The 18,488-nt window shown below is 39.0% G+C and overlaps 1 protein-coding gene across 5 annotated transcripts in view; it reads left to right on the top strand.

Moving 5' to 3' along the window:
- HSD17B3 (hydroxysteroid 17-beta dehydrogenase 3) overlaps nt 1–18,488 on the top strand; it is a 67,432-nt gene that overhangs the window by 40,787 nt on the left and 8,157 nt on the right. For 2 of the 5 annotated variants that reach the window (XM_078153002.1, XM_020971709.2), the window contains 3 exons: nt 5,003–5,037; nt 15,019–15,100; nt 17,017–17,082. The exons of 2 other annotated variants lie outside the window; for them this stretch is intronic. In XM_078153002.1, coding sequence (XP_078009128.1) covers nt 5,003–5,037; nt 15,019–15,100; nt 17,017–17,082 — 183 coding nt within the window. The remainder of the gene's footprint in view (nt 1–5,002; nt 5,038–15,018; nt 15,101–17,016; nt 17,083–18,488) is intronic. One more of the 5 variants, XM_078153003.1, reaches the window with a different exon arrangement.

The raw sequence follows: 18,488 nt of genomic DNA, 5'->3' as shown, positions 1-18,488 counted from the left end.
ACTTTGAGATCATCTAAGAGCTCAACATGGGGAGGAAACAGGCACAGAGAGAAGTAACATGCCCATAGTTACACAGACAGTAAATAGCAGAGCTGATATTTGAATCCAGGTTCTCTGACTGGAAATCTAAAGCTCTTTTCACTGTATCACCTTGTGGTTCAATTGGAAACATGTTATTATTGTTTAGTCATTTCAGTGTATCCCACTCTTTAGGACCTCATTTTTTTTTTCTTGGCAAAGATACTGAAGTGTTCTGGCGTTTCCTCCTCTAGCTTCTTTTACAGATGAGCAAACTGAGGCAAACAGGGTTAAATCACATAGCTAGTAAGTGACTGAGGGCAGATTTGAATTCAGGAAGACGGGTCTCCTTGACTTCAGCCCCAGAACTCAATACATTGTGCTACAATATAGTACAGGTCTATTGTACTCTCTTCATCCACCAGAAAAGTCAGGTAGATTCAGTGTGGTAACCTTTGGGGCCATTCAAATTTTTGTCTCACTGTAAGCGAAGTACCTTTAATGAAATTAAGGGAGTAGAAGAAGGAGTTTAGGAATGATTAAGCCTCCCTGGGGTTTCAGAGTGATGATCTTGTATTACTATAACTCTTCCCTGTCATCTATGAAAGAGCAATCTTGGAGGAGCTCTGTATTTTATTGGGTAGACCTGGCCTAAACCCAATGACATTAGTGGGTAACTGGACAAACCTCTAGATTCAGCCACTTTATGATGGTGAGCCAGCCCAGACACAATTACAAAGTAAACAAAGTTTATGGCTCTTATGACCTCAGTTTTTCCTTTCTGTACACATTTCTCTTTCCCATGAAACCTCTTTCTTATCCCTTCCTTTTCCTTTGAGGCACTTAGTGCTCCTACTCTCCCATAAAAATATGGTATTAGGAAAGCATTTGAAATGTGTCATTTATACTTCAGCATGGATTTAGCTACTAAGCCAAGTTGTTAACACAGTCTAGAATATCATAGTAATATTTTAAGCTTATATAGCCCCTTAGAGTTTATAAAGTCCTCTCTCCTCACAATAATTCTATGAGAGATCACCCTGTTTTACAGATGAGGAAAAATGAGGCTCAGAGAGATTAAATCAATGTGAGAATTGTCTCATAGTAAATAAGTGTCACAGCTGGGATTTGAATCCAAGTCTGCTGGATCTGTCTAGAAGTGTTTTTGCCATCCTATGGTTGTCTTAGCCTTGTCTCTAGTTTTTGGATAATAATGATAAATCTAGCATGTATACATATACATCACTTTAAGTTTTCAATAATAATAATATTTAATTTATATTTAAAATATATAAAATATTTAATAAAAATAAAACTAAAATACTTAGGACTTTAAGGTTTGCAAAGTGCTTTACACATATTATATCATTTTTTAAATTCTCACAACAACTTGGGAGGTGGGGTTATTTTTATTCTCATTTTACAGATGAGGAAACTGAGGCTGAGAGAATATAACTAGAACAGAGGTTCTTCACTTTGTTTTGTGTTGTGGACCCAGGAATGGGCTGGTTTAATAGCCAGCTTTCTTAAAAAGAAAAAGTGGACCCCCTTAGGCAGTCTGGTGAATCTTTCTCAGAATAATGTTTCACCCCACAAAAATCATATTACAAAAAGAATTACTAAGTTTCAATCAGAGCTGAGTGAATATGAATATATGATTTATTCTCATCCAACATATGGACCTTCTGAAATTTATACATAGAATGGGTCTCCGGACCCCCTATTAAGAACTCCTTAACCAAGAGGGGCGGAGCCAAGATGGCAGAGTGAAAGCAGTGACTTGCTTGAACTCTCCCCCAAACCCCTTCAAATATTATAAAAAATGGCTCTAAACAAATTCTAAAGGAGCAGAACCCACAAAAAAAACAGAGTGAAACAAATTTCCAGCCCAAGACAACCTGGATGGTTGATCAGAAAGGTATATTGGCTGGGCTGGGAGAGGATTGCAGTTCAGAGTGGGGGCGCAGGCCACAGTGAACCTGGAGCAGGCCTCAGAGGACTGAATCGCGGCAGTTGTGGTGGTTTCCAAGACATCTCAACCCCTGAACACAAAGGCAACTGAGAAGGTCAGTGAGAAAAGTCTGTTTCTGCAGTGCTGAGAGAGGAGCGTGGGGTCTCAGCTCTGGGTCCAGAGTGCAGAGCACGGGCCCTGGGGCGGTGGCTGTGTCCTGACCTTCAGGCCCACAGACTGAGGAGAAATCCAGTGGCTGATCAGAGGGGGACTGCAAGAATCTTTTTGTCAGTGTGGAGGTAGAAGGCTCTTATTTTGCCCGTATTTACATCTGGGTCACGGTTCTGGGTGGCAGTCCTGGGGCGAGGAGGATCTCTGGCGTGGTAGACCTTGTAGTGGCTGTAGAGAGGAAACCTTCCTCACAATTCCAGGACAGAAAGGAGTACTTGTGGTCACTAATAGTCCAGAGCACAGGCCAGGAAAGGAGTAAACACCTCGCCACTTATCATACCACCTTGCAAGAACCGAAAATTTACAGGTCCCCACAAGTATCTCTGAAAATAGCTATAAAACCCCGAAGCTTGGGACAGTACATTCTCCACATTGGAAGCAGACTCTTACCTTAACAAAGAGTTTAAAACTCAAGTAATTGGCCATCATGAGCAAGCAGCGCAAAAAGAGTCAGACTATATTATCTTACTTTGGTGACAAAGAAGATCAAAACATACAAACAGAAGAAGACAACAAAGTCAAAGCTCCCACATCCAAAGCCTCCAAGAAAAATATGAATCAGTCCCAGGCCTTGGAAGAGCTCAAAAGGGATTTTGAGAAGCAAGTAAGAGAAGTAGAGGAAAAACTGGGAAGAGAAATGAGAGTGATGCAAGAAAATCATGAAAAACAAGTCAACAGCTTGCTAAAGGAGACCCAAAAAAATACTGAAGAAAATAACACCTTAAAAAATAGCCTAACCCAAATGGCAAAAGAGGTCCAAAAAGCCAATGAGGAGAAGAATGCCCTAAAAAGAAAAATTGGCCAAATGGAAAAGGAAGTCCAAAAGATTACTGAAGAAAATACTTCCTTAAAAATTAGAATAGAGCAATTGGAAGCTAGTGACTTTATGAGAAATCAAGACACTGTAAAACAAATCCAAAAGAATGAAAAATAGAACAATGTGAAATATCTCATTGGAAAAACAACTGACCTGGAAAATAGATCCAGGAGAGAGAATTTAAAAATTATTGGACTATCTGAAAGCCATGATCAAAAAAGAGCCTAGACATCATCTTTCAAGAAATTATCAAGGAAAACTGCCCTGATATTTAGAACCAGAGGGCAAAATAGAAATTGAAAGAATCCACCGATCTCCTCCTGAAAGAGATCCCCAAAGGAAAACTCCTAGGAATATTGTAGCCAAATTCCAGAGTTCCCAGGTCAAGGAGAAAATATTACAAGCTGCCAGAAAGAAACAATTCAAGTACTGTGGAAACACAATCAGGATAACACAAGATTTAGCAGCTTCTACATTAAAGGACCGCAGGGCATGGAATATAATATTCGGAGGGCAAAGGACATAGGATTACAACCAAGAATCACCTACCCAGCAAAACTGAGTATAATCCTTCAAGGGAAAAAATAGTCATTCAGTGAAATAGAGGACTTTCAAGCATTCTTGATGAAAAGACCAGAGCTGAATAGAAAATTTGACTTTCAAATACAAGACTCAAGTGGAACATGAAGAAGAAGGTAAACAGGAAAGAGAAATCATAAGAGACTTATTAAGGTTGAACTGTTTACATTCCTGCATGGAAAGATGGTATTTGTAACTCATGAGAGTTATTTGTCAGTGTTAGGGTAGTTGGAGGGGGAAAATTATATGTATGTATGTAGATAGATAGATAGATAGATAGATAGATAGATAGATAGATAGATAGATAGAGGGCACAGGGTGAGTTGAAGATTAAGGGGTCATATCTGGAGAATAAAATTAAGGGATGAGAGAGGATTATACTAGGAGAAGAAGAAAGGGAGAGGTAGAATGGGGTAAATTATCTCACAAAAACAGAGAAAAGAAAAGACTGTTACAGTGGAGGGGAAATGGGGGAAGGTGAGAGGGAATGAGTGAATCTTATTCTCATAGGATTTGGCTTAAGGAGGGAATAACATACACATTCAATTGGGTATGGAAATCTGTCTTACCCTACAGGAAAATAGGGGGGAAGGGGACAAGAGAGCAGGGGATGATAGAGAGGAGGGCAGATTGGGAAAGGGGTAATCAGAAGCAAATACTTCTGAGAGGGACAGGGTCAAAAGAAAGAATAGAATAAATGGGGGTGGGCAGGATAGGATTAAGGGAAATAGAGTTAGTTTTTCACAACATGTCTACTATGGAAGTGTTTTGCATAACTGCACATGTATAACCTATATTGAGTTGCTTGCCTTTTCAATGAGGGTGGGTGGGGAGGGAGGAAGGGAGAAAATTTGGAACCCAAAGTTTTAAAAACACATGTTTAAAAAAATGTTTTCACATGCAACTGGGAAATAAGAAATATAGGAAATGGGGTACAGAAGTCTATCCTGTCCTACAGGAAAATAGAAGGGGAAGGGAATAAGAGAAGGAGAGATAGAAGAGAGGGCAGACTAGGGTAAGGGGTATTCAGAATGCATGCCATCTTAGGGTGGGGTGAGGGGTGAGATGGGGTGAAAATTTGGAACTCAAAATCTTGTGGAAGTAAATGTTGAAAACTAAAAATAAATAAATTTATATTCAAAAAGGAAAAAAAAAATAAAAGAACTCCTTAAGTAGAGAGAATGCTTTCCAATCCTCCTTCCTCCAAACCTCTCTATCCTGGGGAACAAATTCTTTTCTTAGCTCTAGACTTTGGTGTTTTCACAATTTTCCCACTTTATTGCAATCTTTATCAGTCTTGTTGCAGTCTCATTGAAAGGATTAAGACCTCCCCTCAATTCTCAATCTTCCCTGCTCCCTACCCTCAAATATCTTTGGCAATACTTAACTCCTGTTATCTCTCTTAGATGACTCGGTTGATTCTGAGAGACATGGAAATAAGGTAAGTCCTGAGCCAGCCAGTCCCTTTCTAAGTTCCAAGTTCCATTTTCTGGCAGATTGCCCAGTTACTTATGGTTTTAACTGGAGAAATTGTAAAGGTTAATCTCCCAGGGTGCTGATACCTGAGACATTTGATTCCTTCTGCTGGTACTGTTTTAACAAATGACAGGACGTAATGATTTTTTAAAAAAAATAGACACAACTCCCTGTTTTTCTTTGTCAACTTTTCCTTTTTTTTCTTTTTTCTTTTTTTATTATCAACTTAAATATTGAAACTTAAATATAAAATAAGAAAAGACAAAAAAGTATTGCCATATGCACAACAGAACATGAGAGGATTCAAAACATACAGCAATAAATTTCCATTTCAAGGAAGCCTATATAATAAATATTAAGTATTGTGTTTGTAGCTGTCCATCTTTTCTTTGCTTCCTTGTAAGTTTTCTTTTGTTCTCTGCTGTGCACTTTTCACTTTTTTCTTTTTTCTTTCTTCCTCCCCCTCCCCTCAGAAGGCCACAATTAATAGTGGATATATAAATATACACACATATAGAGAGAGACATATGCACATAAATGTATATGTATGTTGTATATATATGTATATATATATATATAAATATACATACATACATACATACACACATATGCCTTTACATACATATACTTAGACATCTGCATCTATGTAAGTCCTTACTGTACTTATTAGTCCTGTTTCTCTGAGGGTGGATAACCTCTTCCTTCATAAGTCGAAGTCTTTCCATAGTTTTCCAAGTCCACCAACTCATCATTTCCTACACCACAGCAATAATTTAACCTTACGCTATCTAGTTATTTTAAATAGTCCAAAAATAATGTTGATGAATATGGCTGACAAGTAGTGTAGATTTCCTATTTTTCTCTTTTGATTACATCTATTTTAGCTCTAACTTTGTCCAAGATCATGATTACAACCCTTGCTCCATTTTCTCTAACAAATTTTACTTCTCATATTCATTTTATGTTTGTGCATATCTCTTATTTCCTAACCCTCCTAACTCCTCTACTTTACTTCTACCTGCTACCTTGCCCTCCTATTACTAAACCTCCCCCTCTCCAAGGATCCCTCCCTCATCTTCCCATTCCCATTGATCTAAACACCTTTTTATAATTTTTTTTTGTTATTTTTAGGCAATTGGGGTTAAGGGACTTGCCCAGGGTCACACAGCTAATAAGTGTTAAGTCTGAGGCAGGATTTGAACTCAGGTCCTCTTGATTTCAGGGCTGGTGCTCTATCCACTGTGCCACCTAGCTGCCCCTAAACACCTTTCTATACTCCCCTTTAATCTATTCCCTCCCCTTCCCCTCTAAAGATCCTTCCTTTATCCTCTCCTCCCTCCCTATCCCCTTAGTGTTGTATTTTTTTTTCTGAATTTAGAAGACTTTAATACTCTTCTAGACATATATTATTCCCTCTTGAACCCACTCCTGATGAAAGTAGGTTTCCAGAACTACCAGCCTTCCTGCCCCATCTAATTCCTCTGTGTTGGTTTTTTCTCTTGCACCTCATTTGTGTAAGGTAATTACTCTCTTTAGCTGTTGCTAAACAATTTTTCTTTTAAAAATCATATCATACTCAGGTTTACCCCAATTTTTCTTATGAACTACCCAATTACTAATAACAATCTAAGACATATGTTTTATATTTCCTCATATAAAAGTAAACAGTCTGTCCTTATTGAGTCCCTTGTAATTAGTCTTTAGTATGTATCTTACATTTCTCTTAGCTCTTGTATGTCAGATCTTTTATTAAGTTCAGGTTTTTTTTTTGTTTTAAACAAAATGGGAGGGGAGTGGAGCCAAGATGGTGGAGTGAAAGCAGTGACTTGCCTGAGTTCTTCCCCAGACCCTTTCAAATACTTGTAAAAAAAATTGCTCTAAACAAATTCTAGAGCAGCAGAACCCACAAAAAGGCAGAGTGAATACAAATTTCCAGCCCAAGACAACCTGGATGTTTGATGGGAAAGGTCTGTTATGCCAGGCTGGGAGAGGATCACAGTTCAATGTGGGGCATACAGGCAAAGATAGGGCCCTCTCAAACCGGGAGCATGCCTCAGGGGATTGAATAACAAACATCTGTGGAGGTTTCCAGACATTTCAACCCACAAATGCCAAAGACAACTTAGAAGGTCAGTAGGAAAGGTCTGTTGGACCTGGGTGAGACAGGAGTATGGTCAGGCCCCAGCCCTGGTGCAGCTCCAAGCAGTCATGGGGGGTAGCTGCTTCTAGAGTTCTCAGCTCCCAGATGTTGGGGGGATCAAGCAGCTGATCAGAGGAAGATTGCAGGGATCTCTTTGCTGATGCTGAGGCAGGATTCTCTTGTTTTGCCCATGCTTGGATCTGAGTTGCAGTCCTGAGTGGAAGTCCTGGGGCAAGGAAGAGTGCTAACGTGGGGAAGCTTGTGGTGGTAGTGAAGAGGTAATCCTCCTCATACTTCCAAGGCAGAAAAGAGTGCTTGTGGTCACTCATAAACCAAAGCACAGGCAAGGAAAGGAGTAAAAACCTCTACTTTGATCATACCACCTTGGAAAAACTGAAAATTTACAGGTCCCTAGAAGTATCTCTGAAAACAGGTGCACAAAACCCCTGAAGCTTGGGACAGTACACCCTCCACACTGGAAGCAGAGCCCTACCTTAACAAAGAGTTAAAAAGTCAAGTAATTGGCTGGGAAAATGGGTAAACAGTGGAAAAAACTCAGACTATAGAATCTTTCTTTGGTGACAAAGAAGATCAAAACATACAACCAAAAAAAGACAACAAAATCAAAGCTCCTACATACAAAGCCTCCAAGAAAAATATGAATCGGTCTCAGGCCATGGAAGATCTTAAAAAGGATTTTGAAAAGCAAATAAGAGAAGTAGAGGAAAAACTGGGAAGAGAAATGAGAATGATGCAAGAAAATCATGAAAAACAAGTTAACAGCTTGCTAAAGGAGGCCCAAAAAATACTGAAGATAATCACACCTTAAAAAATAGACTAACCAAAGTGGCAAAAGAGGTCCAAAAAGCCAATGAGGAGAAGAATGCCTTAAAAAGCAGAATTAGCCAAATGATAAAGGAGGTCCAAAATCTCACTGAAGAAAATAATTCCTTAAAAATTAGAATGGAGCAAATGGAAGCTAATGACTCTGTGAGAAATAAAGAAATTATAAAACAAAACCAGAAGAATGAAAAAAAATAGAAGACAATGGGAAATATCTCATTAGAAAAACAACTGAAATAGAAAATAGATCCAGGAGAGATAATTTAGAAATTATTGGACTACCTGAAAGCCATGATCAAAAAGAGCCTTGACACCATCTTTCAAGAAATTATCAAGGAAAACTACCCTGAGATTCTAGAATGAGAGGGTAAAATAGAAATTGAAAGCATCCACCAATCACCTCCTGAAAAAGATCCCTAAAAGAAAACTCCTAGTAATATTATAGCCAAATTCAGAGTTCCCAGGTCAAAGAGAAAATATTACAAGCAGCCAGAAAGAAACAAATATTGTGGAAACACAATCAGGATAACACAAGATTTAGCAGTTTCTACATTAAAAGATCAGATGGCTTTGAATATGATATTCTAGAAGTCAAAGGAGCTAGGATTAAAACCAAGAATCACCTACCCAGCAAAACTGAGTATAATCCTTCAGGGGAAAAAAATGGACATCCAGTGAAATAGAGAATTTTCAAGCATTCTTGATGAAAAGACCAGAGCTGAATAGAATTTTGACTTTCAAATACAATTCTCAAGAGAAGTGTGAAGAGGTAAATAGGAAAGAGAAATCATAAGGAACTTATTAAAGTTGAACTATTTACATTACTATATGGAAAGATGATATTTGTAACTCACAAGACTTTCCTCAGTATTAGGGTAGTTGGAGGGAATATAAATATATTGACAGAGGGCACAGGGTGAGTTGAATATGAAGGAATGATATCTAAAAAATAAAATTAAGGGGTGAGAGAGGATTGTACTGGGAGAAAGAGAAAGGGAGAGGTAGAATTGGGTAAATTATTTCACATAAAAGAAGCAAGAAAAAGTTTTTACAATGGAGGGGAAGAAAGGGGAGGTAAGAGAGAATGAATGACTCTTACTGTCATTGGATTTAACTTAAGGAGGGAATAACATACACACTCAATTAGGTATGGAAATCTATCTTACCTTACAGGAAAATAGGGGGGAAGGGGATAAGAGAGGGGGGATGAGAGAAGAGAAGGCAGATTGGGAGAGGGGGTAATCAGAAGCAAACACTTCTGAGGAGGGACAGGGTCAAAAGAGAGAATAGAATAAATGGGGGGCAGGATAGGATGGAGGGAAATAGTTAGTCTTTCACAACATGACTATTATGGAAGTGTTTTGCATGACTACCTATAACCTATATTGAATTGCTTGCCTTCTCAATGAGGGTGGGTGGGGAGGGAGGAAGAGAGAGAATTTGGAACTCAAAGTTTTAAAAATGAATGTTAAAAATTGTTTTTACATGCAACTGGGAAATAGGATATATAAGCAATGGGGTATAGAAATCTATCCTACCCTACAGGAAAATAGAAGGGGAAGAGGATAAGAGAAGGGGTGTAACAGAAGGGAGGGCAGATGGAAGGAAGGGTATTCAGAATCCATGGCATCTTGGGGGGAGAGGGGAGAGATTGGGAGAAAATTTGGAACTCAAAATCTTGTGGAAGTGAATGTAGAAAACTAAAAATTAATTAATTAATAAAAACAGAATCCTGAAAATCTGACAATTCATTAAATGTGGGGGGGGGTTTCCATTTAGGATTATGCTTAGCTTTGCTGTGTATGATATTTTTGGCTGGAACTACAGTTCTTTTACTCTTTGGTATATAATGTTCCAAGACCTGCAGTCTTTTAGTGTTATTGCTGCTAGATCTTGTGTGATTCTAATTGTGGCACCACCATATTTAAATTATTTTTTTCTCGTTGCTTATATTTTCTCCTTGAGCTGGGGGGTTCCAGAATTTGACTATGATATTCCTGTGGGTTTTTGTCATAGGAACTCTTTCAGGCGGTGATCAGTGGATTTTTTCTATTTCTACTTTTTCCTCTTATTCTAATGCTTCAGAACAATTTTCTTTAATTATTTCTTTTATTATAATATCAGGATTCTTTTTTTATCATAGCTTTCAGGTAGTCCAACTTATGTTTTCTCTTTCTGATGTGTTTTCCAGATCAGTTGTTTTTCTTATGAGATGTTTTGCATTCTCTTCTGTTTTTTCATTCTTTATATTTTGTTTTATTATTTCTTGGTCTCTTATAACTTTGCTAGCTTCCCCTTGCCCTGATTTTCTTTTTTTTTCCTTTTTTCCTTTTTTTGGCTAGGCAATGGGGTTAAGTGATTTGCCCAGGGTCACACAACTAGTAAGTCTTATGTGTCTGAGGCCAGATTTGAACTCAGGTCCTCCTGACTCCAGGGCCAGTGCTCTAACCACAGGGCCAGTGCTCTATCCGCTGTGCCACCTAACTGCCCCCCTTGCCCTGATTTTCAAGGAGTCATTTTCTTCCTCAAGATTTTGGAAGTCCTTTTCCCACTGGTTGACTTTCTTTTCATAATCTTCTTGCTTTTCTTGGATTGTTCTTACTTATTTATTTTAATTTTTCCTCAATCTCTCACTTGATTTTAAAAGTCTTTTAAAGAACTATAAATTACTTTTGGGCAGGTGACCATTTGACGTTACTCCTTGGTGTAGAAAAGGGTTTCTTTGCTTCAGTATCCTCCTTTGAAGATGAACCCTGGTCTTATCTATTCCCATAGCAGCTCTCTGTGGTTGGATTCTTTCTCCTTTGTCTGTGCATTTTTTTTTTATTTGTAGCAGCTTGTTTTTTGTAATCACCTCTACTCCTGGGGTATGGGGGATGGTGCCTCTGACTTCAGATCCTCCTTCAGTTCTCCCCTCTGGCTTGGGACTGAAACCAAGACCTTCAGCTTCCTGTAAGTGCCCACAGACAGTGGTATCCTTGCCCCACTGCTTCTTAACTCACTAGGCACGGGCTGGTTCCTTCTCACCCAAGGTGTGTCTCCACAGCACAGCTGGGTCTGGCATTCCTTGTCAGCAGAGGCTCCCTAGATCTTCCCTGGCTCAGATGCCCAACTCCCCTCACTGTTCTGGGGGTGAAAGTTCCTGTGGCTGGAAGCAAGGCAGCCTCTGAACCAGATAACCACGGCAGGAGTGGCTTGTCGTTTAAGTGCAACTAGCCTTGAGGTGTTTGTTCTTCACAGGGACCAAACCTCCTCCTGGGATTTTTCTTCAGATCTTTTCTGATTGTCCCAGAAGGACCACTGTTCTGCCCCTACTCTTATTTATTTTTGCTGCTCTCTGTTCACCTGGAGGTGCTATTTTATTTTGTTTGTGGGCAAAATCTGGAGAGCTTGGAATTTTCTGACTTACTCCACCATCTTTCCAGAATCTTCTGGCTAACTTTTCATATGGACTTGGGTATTGTATAAGTCAAAATGCTAAAGTGGCAGCCTGGCCCTTTTAATTCAAACTGAACTGCATTTTTCAAGGATCCCTGGCTTCAATTCAAATCACTTAAAACAGTATTTATTAGGCATGTGCCTGGCTAGCCCTGGAGCTACGGAGGCAAAAATTAAAACAATCTCTGACCATAAGAGTCTGGGGTGGGATGGGGATGACAACACACAAACAGAGAAGTACATGTAAAACGTATGTATATATACATATATACACACAGAGACAGACTGACATGCGTGCATAACCCCCCCATCACACACACATACACACACACACACACACACACACACACACACACACACACACCCCATAGTGGATAGTTCTAGAGTGCTGGGTTTGGAGTTATGTAGACCTAAATTCAAATCTTGCCTCAGACACTAACTGTGTGATCCTGGGTAAGTCACTTACCTTTGTCTACCAGTTTCTTTATCTGGAAAATGGGGATAATAATAGCACCTACCTCCTAGGGTTGTTGTGAGGATCAAATAATATAATCACTGTAAGGCACTTAGCATAGTGGCTAGCACATAGTAGAAATTTTATAAATGTTAACTATTATTATTTAGCACCTATTTGAAAATGTCTGTACTAATACATTTTCTTTCACATGGTCTTCAGCCAGTAAATAGCAAATTTTCTTATTTTTCACAGGAAAAATATTTTAGACTTATAACTTAATTCCTATGGTCAATAAGAGCCATAAAGGACCTTAATTGTCCTTTTGTTTATAAAACCTTTTGTTTTATAGATGAAGCAACTGAGGCCCAGAAAGCTGAATGTATTTGCCCAAGGTCACATAAACATACAAATGGAAGAGCCTGGAATTTAATTAAATTCAACTCCATAAACATTTGTTAAGCATCTATTATGTGCTGGGCAGACTTTAAACAAATTCAATATTCATTGCTCCAGTGGATCCATGTTCTCATCAGTTTGGCAGTATCCTTCAGTGATGTGGTTTGTAATCCATCCATGCCTACCAATGCCATACTACTCTTTTCTGTGTTTTCCCAAAAGTTTTCCACAAGGGATCCTCCCAACATGTTAGATGCCTTGCTCATTTTCTTCTGATATTGAAAGGGTACCATCAGAGCACCCTTCCTGCCTACCTGCCATGGCTTAATCAGCTCATCTTTCTATTATATAGTTTCTTTGCTCCCATTCATTGATAGAGTTCCTTGTTGGTTATATGTGTAGACTACTCACATGTATAGCATGTGCCTTTCCACTCTGTTCTGTGGGATACTCGTTTCTAATTCTTCAGAGGCAGTGACATATCACATCTCTTTACCATTATTATACACTTGTAAAATATTAGTATTGAAAAGATTGGCCTTTGCTTTCATGGGAACCTGAGATTCAAAAAAGCTTCAAAATTTTCTGAAAGCAATCCAGCCTGCTGTCCTCCTCCTGTTCAACTCTGGGTCATCTCACTGTCCATTGGCATTATCTGTCCCAGAAAAACAACTGTTGGGTAAATTATCTAGGGCGCTCATCCCTAAATATATGTTAAAATCTGGAAAACAGATGTTCTTCATCCAGTCGGTTTTTCCTGTGTGATTTGACAGCTCAGATTCCTTTGAGTACTTACAGATTTGGGGATTGATACAATTAGCACAATGTCATCCATAAACAGGAGAATTTGTTGAATCTTGGTATTCAAGTGATTCCCTCTTTGACCTGGGCTCCATGCTGGATTTCTTTCAAATTGCACAACACAGCCAGTTATCATGTTGCTGCTGTGTGTTGCCATGAACAAATGATGTTGGGTGTAACTTGTGTATGCCTAATGGTGATACCATTGTGTTAATCGGTACCATTTGATCTATTCCAGCTACCTTCTCCTGAGTTTGGGTTTTTCACATGAAATATTCCAATAAAAACAATTACAAAAAATACCTTCGGGGAACATACATCTTTCTTTTTTATGTGTCACCTGATGTTTGTGTTCAGAGAGACATAGACATTGAAGAAGGTTATTTCTGTTATGTCTTCCAAGAAATCTTGGATTATAGCAATGTACGGAAGGGAGACACCTATTTGTAAAAGAGTTTGTAAGGCAATATTTTGGCCTCTTGAATCAAATGCTTTGTTTATCTGCAAACAATCAGCACAATCTTAAATTCTCTACATCTCTCTGTGAATTGCAAAAAGGTAAAGATGTGGTCAATTATGGAATATCAAGTGCAAAAATTTGCCGTTTCCCTGCTACTACTCTCACCGTGTTTGCCCTTGATTGTGGAGAAAGGACTTTTCCAACAATTTTGTGTAGAAGGGAGAGTAGGTCGACAGTAACTGATGTTCTCTTAGTTACCTTAGTTACCTTTTCCCAATATTTAATAAAGTCTTCTATTTCCCCCCCCCACACCTTTAGTATGTTCCTCATCTTAGACCCTCAATATCATCACAATTCTATTACCTCCAACTTGTATCACTTTTTATCTATACTTGGTCCAATCTGACCACTTTCCCCACTTTTGTTCTCTTTTGCCGTTTCTATAAGCTCCAGAGAAGTATGTCTGAAACTGTGGTCCAGGCATGGTGGTTCACTGTTTGTGATGGAGCAAACAGTTTGTTAGTATGGTTTTTGCAAATCTCCATTTTTGCCCTGGTTTGTAGCCCTTCTACCATTTTCATTCTTGAATGCTCTTGTGATAACTTTGCTTAGGTGGCTATCTTGCTATGCTTTCGTTAAACCATTTTTAGCCTCCACTGCAAGGTAAATACAAAGACAAAAAAGTGAACCATATCCATCCCCTTAGGAGCTCACATTCTCCTGGGGTTAGGGGCAGAGGAGAATACTTTTATCCAAATAAATGAACTCAAAATAATTTCAAGAGGGAGAGAGTTCTTAGATCTCCTGACTTCAAATCTAGCATTCAATTCCATTCTACCAGTCTGCCTCTCTAGAATGTATACTCTATGAAGGCAGGAACTATTTTTATTTCTGTCTTTGTATCACAAGTATAATGCTTTGCACATATTAGGCACTTGATAAATAATTACCTAATTGAGTTGAATTGAGACATCACATAAGATTTATTTTTAAAAAGAAATTTCTGCTTTAAAAGTAAGGCAAAGAGAACAGTTGGGGACATTCTATAATATTACCTATATCAGCATGACACTGGAAGTACCATGAGTCCATCTGAAACCATCCAGAATTGGTTACCAGAAGGATTGTGAAGGCTTTTATTATATCAAGGTTGCTTCTATGCCCTGACCCCACAGCAAGAACCCCAAAGATGACATTGTAGCTATTGTAAGTTCAACAAACATTATTGGGGGATCCTAATTAACAAAGGGGAATGGTAAAGCCATTTTATAAGATTTAGAAGCCATTTTCTTAATACAAATGGGAACATGGAAAGTTGTGCGGCAATCCTACAGTTATTGCTTTTTTTTTTTCTGTGCATGATGGAACCTTGTCACAAGTGTATGTGAAACTTTGCTCATTTTGATTTCAGGCGGAAAGGACTGGTTCTGAATATGTCCTCAGGGGCAGGTCTCTTCCCTTGGCCATTATGTAGCCTTTACTCATCTACAAAAGTGAGTGAGAGCCCAATTTGATGTCTCAATGTCCATCAAGTTGAATGGTATTACATAGATTTCCCCATTTTGTTCTCCCCTTCCTTTTTCCAATCTGATTTATGAGAGATTTTCTAAAATGCTTTCTCAAAGGCTCAACTAGTTTAGAATGTAATCCAGGGTAGAAAGAGTTCATAAAAGGTTCTGGCTAAAGGCTAGGGTTGGGATTTGTTGCTGAGATGAGTTCTACGCAGTTTAATCTGAGGTTTCTAAGAAAGAAGCTGATTAAAATCAGTGGACACTTATTAATTGCCTGCTGTGTTCGAGATACAGAGGGGAACACCAAGATTGATGCTGCCCTCGAGACCTTTAAAAACTAATAGAGAAACTTATAATATAGTAGCAGTGATGTGGCACCAAGAGGTCATCCAACCATGAAAGGCAAGAGGTTAGCAGGGATGTCCACAAAGACATCAAACAAATCCAAGGGAAAAAAGTGCTTTTGTCATTGCAGTTTAGTCATTTCAGTTGTGTTGGACTTTTTGTGATTGGAGTGGTTTGCTATCTCCTCCAGCTCATTTTACAGATGAGGAAACTGAGGCAAACAAAATTTGAACTTGGGAAGATAAGTGATATATGACAGAAGAATATAAATTAAATACATTGAGTTTTCCCCACTAAAACGAATGATTTCACTATTATGGGAAAGTTCTTTCCAGTACAAGGCAATAGAAAGATCTTTATGGAAATCAACACTCATTCATAATTGGTAAATTGCTATCTTTTCATTTCAATTAAAAAATTAAATACCTACTACATACAATGCACTGGACATTCAAGAAAAATTTATTGAGTGCCTACTATGTGTAATATGCTTAACATAAAAAGATGAAACATGTCATAGAACCTCCTTTCATGGAGTTTACAGCCTATTAGGAGGAGTCAGGGAGCAGGGGGCATATATGACATATGTACAAATAGATGTCATGTAATATAGATAACACAGGGCATGAGCTTTGAAGGATGAGCTAGGTTGTGTAGTGGGTAACCTGGAGTCAGGAAGATCTGAGTTCAAATTGGGCTTCAGATACTTAGTGTCTGTGTGACCCTGGGCTGACCTTAAACCCTATTTGCCCCAGTTTCCTTATCTCTGAAATGGAGATGATAATAACAGCACCTACCTCTGAAGGCCATTGTGAGAATCAAATGAGATAAAAATTGTAAAGAGTTAAAGCTGTGCCTAGCAATAGTAAGTGCTATATAAATGTTAGCTATCATTACTATGAAGAGGGAGTACTCTAGGCATAAGATGCACATACATAGGAGTGAAAAGGGCAGAGGGTAACTAGGTGGCACAGTGAATAGAGCATTGGGTTTGGAATCAGGAAGACTCGAATCAGGCCTCAGACACTTACTAGCTGTGTGACCCTGGGCAAGTCACTTAACCCTGTTTGCCTCAGTTTCCTCACCTGTAAAATGAGCTGGAGAAGAAGATGGCAAACCACTCTAGGATCTTTGCCAAGAAAACCCCAAATGGGGTCACAAGGAGTCAGACACAACTGAAATGACTGAACACAGCAGAAAAGGGCAGAATATGATTGGGGTATAATTAGTGGTACTGTTTGGATAGAGAACAGAGTGTAATAAAGGGGAGTGATATGAAATAAGACTGGAAAGGTAGGTTGCAGTTAGATTTTAGAGAACCTTAAATGCCTGATAAAAAGTTTGTATTGAATAGAGAATAGGGGAGGCATAGGAGGGATTTTTGTAGGTATAAAATAGACAGAATTGGAGGTAGGGGATGAAGGAGAGAGAAAAATGAAAGATGATACTAAGATTTTCAGGGCTAAAAAAGAGAAGCTCCTTTGGGATCCCTTCTAGTATCCTGGGGTTAATAGGAGAGAGATTTTCTGATGACTAATTCCTTTTCTTTCTAGGCTTTTGTACGCATGTTTTCCAAAGCACTACAAGTTGAATATAAGGAGAAAGGAATCATTATACAGGTGATGTAAACGGTGCAACCTTCAGGGATCTTGGGCTTGAGTTTTTAAACCTTGTAACATGTTAATCTTGTGGCATCCAGGATTTCCCTGTGATTTGGCTCCAGGTTCACTAAAGGATAAGTGTACAGAGAAGGGCACTGAGGGGGAAAGACATTGTCCCTCAATCAGTTAATTTGATAGTCCCTACTTTTCATAGGATCACAGATTTAGAACTAGAAGGGACCCTGTGGACTCTTAAGTCAACACCTTCACTTTACAGATAAGGCAACAGAGTCTCAGAGTTCAAGTGACTTGCTTGTATGACCTTATCATGTAGGTATTAAGTGACTCGGGTCTTCTGGCTCCCAGGTGGTACAATAGTATCACATTGCCTCCAATTCAATTCAGTTCAACAAACATTAAGCACCTACTGTGTATAAGGAATTGTGCTAGACACTGCCTTTACTTCTGCCACTACTATTGTTACTGTTGCTCTCATCTCATAGGGCCCGGGAGACAGTGGCAAGGGGGTGGAAGTGGGAGTGAGGAAGGATAGTGGGGCTGGTCATAGTTGAGGGGTACATTGATGCCCATTAAAATGAAATATTGCACCATCCTATACATTCTCTGTTCCACTGGAAAAAAACATTTTCTGTATCACTCGCAGGCATCACATTCTTCATTATATTTTCACAGGTGATAGAGGGGCAAATGAGAGTGACAGGGAAGAGGTGGGAGAGAAAAGGGCAGAGTTATGATGGATTGTGGGTAGTCTCCGTAGGAAAGAAGAAAGGAAGGGAGGAAGGAAAATGCATTTAAGGGCTTACTTTGTGCTGAACAATGTGCTTAATTCTGGGGATACAAACTGAAAAAACAAGATAGTCCCTGCTCTCAAAGACCTTATGTTTAATTTGGGAGAAATAACAAATACACAAGACTTCGGCTTCAAGGAAAATAGAAAGATCCAGAAATTCTAAGGGTGAAGCTGAAAGTCAGATGGTGAGGCTGAGGGTACATTGGTAGGTCAGATGACAGTGCCTGGGATCGGAAGGCCATAGTGTCAGGTCAAATAGTTGTTTCTCCTTTGTTCTTAAAGAGGACCATGACTACAGGAAGGTAATGTCATGACTTGCAAGTGAATTGGATTTAAGTGAGGGAGGGATGTGCAAAGTCATCAGCCTCTCTCTCTTCCAGAGCCATCTGGGTCCAGTGGAAAGATAAAGATCAGAATGAATAGAGATTAACCCGGATGCAGTGGGAGACCTTGGCCTTTTTAAGCTAAGGTCTTTCACAGGTCTCAGTTTGACTGAGACAATGCCCATTCAGTGGTTAAGGATAAGTAAGAAATGAGGCAAAGAATGTCCTGTTTTACTTAGCCAAAAAACAATCGATCTGGGAGGGGAAGACCCTCAGTTTTCTGGCCAAAA

The sequence above is a fragment of the Phascolarctos cinereus genome, unplaced genomic scaffold (assembly GCF_003287225.1).
Source record: "Phascolarctos cinereus isolate Bilbo 61053 unplaced genomic scaffold, phaCin_HiC Scaffold_4;HRSCAF=312, whole genome shotgun sequence".
NCBI lineage: Eukaryota > Metazoa > Chordata > Mammalia > Diprotodontia > Phascolarctidae > Phascolarctos > Phascolarctos cinereus.
Note: the sequence above shows the minus strand (reverse complement) of the source record. Positions and strands in the feature narration are given on the sequence as shown.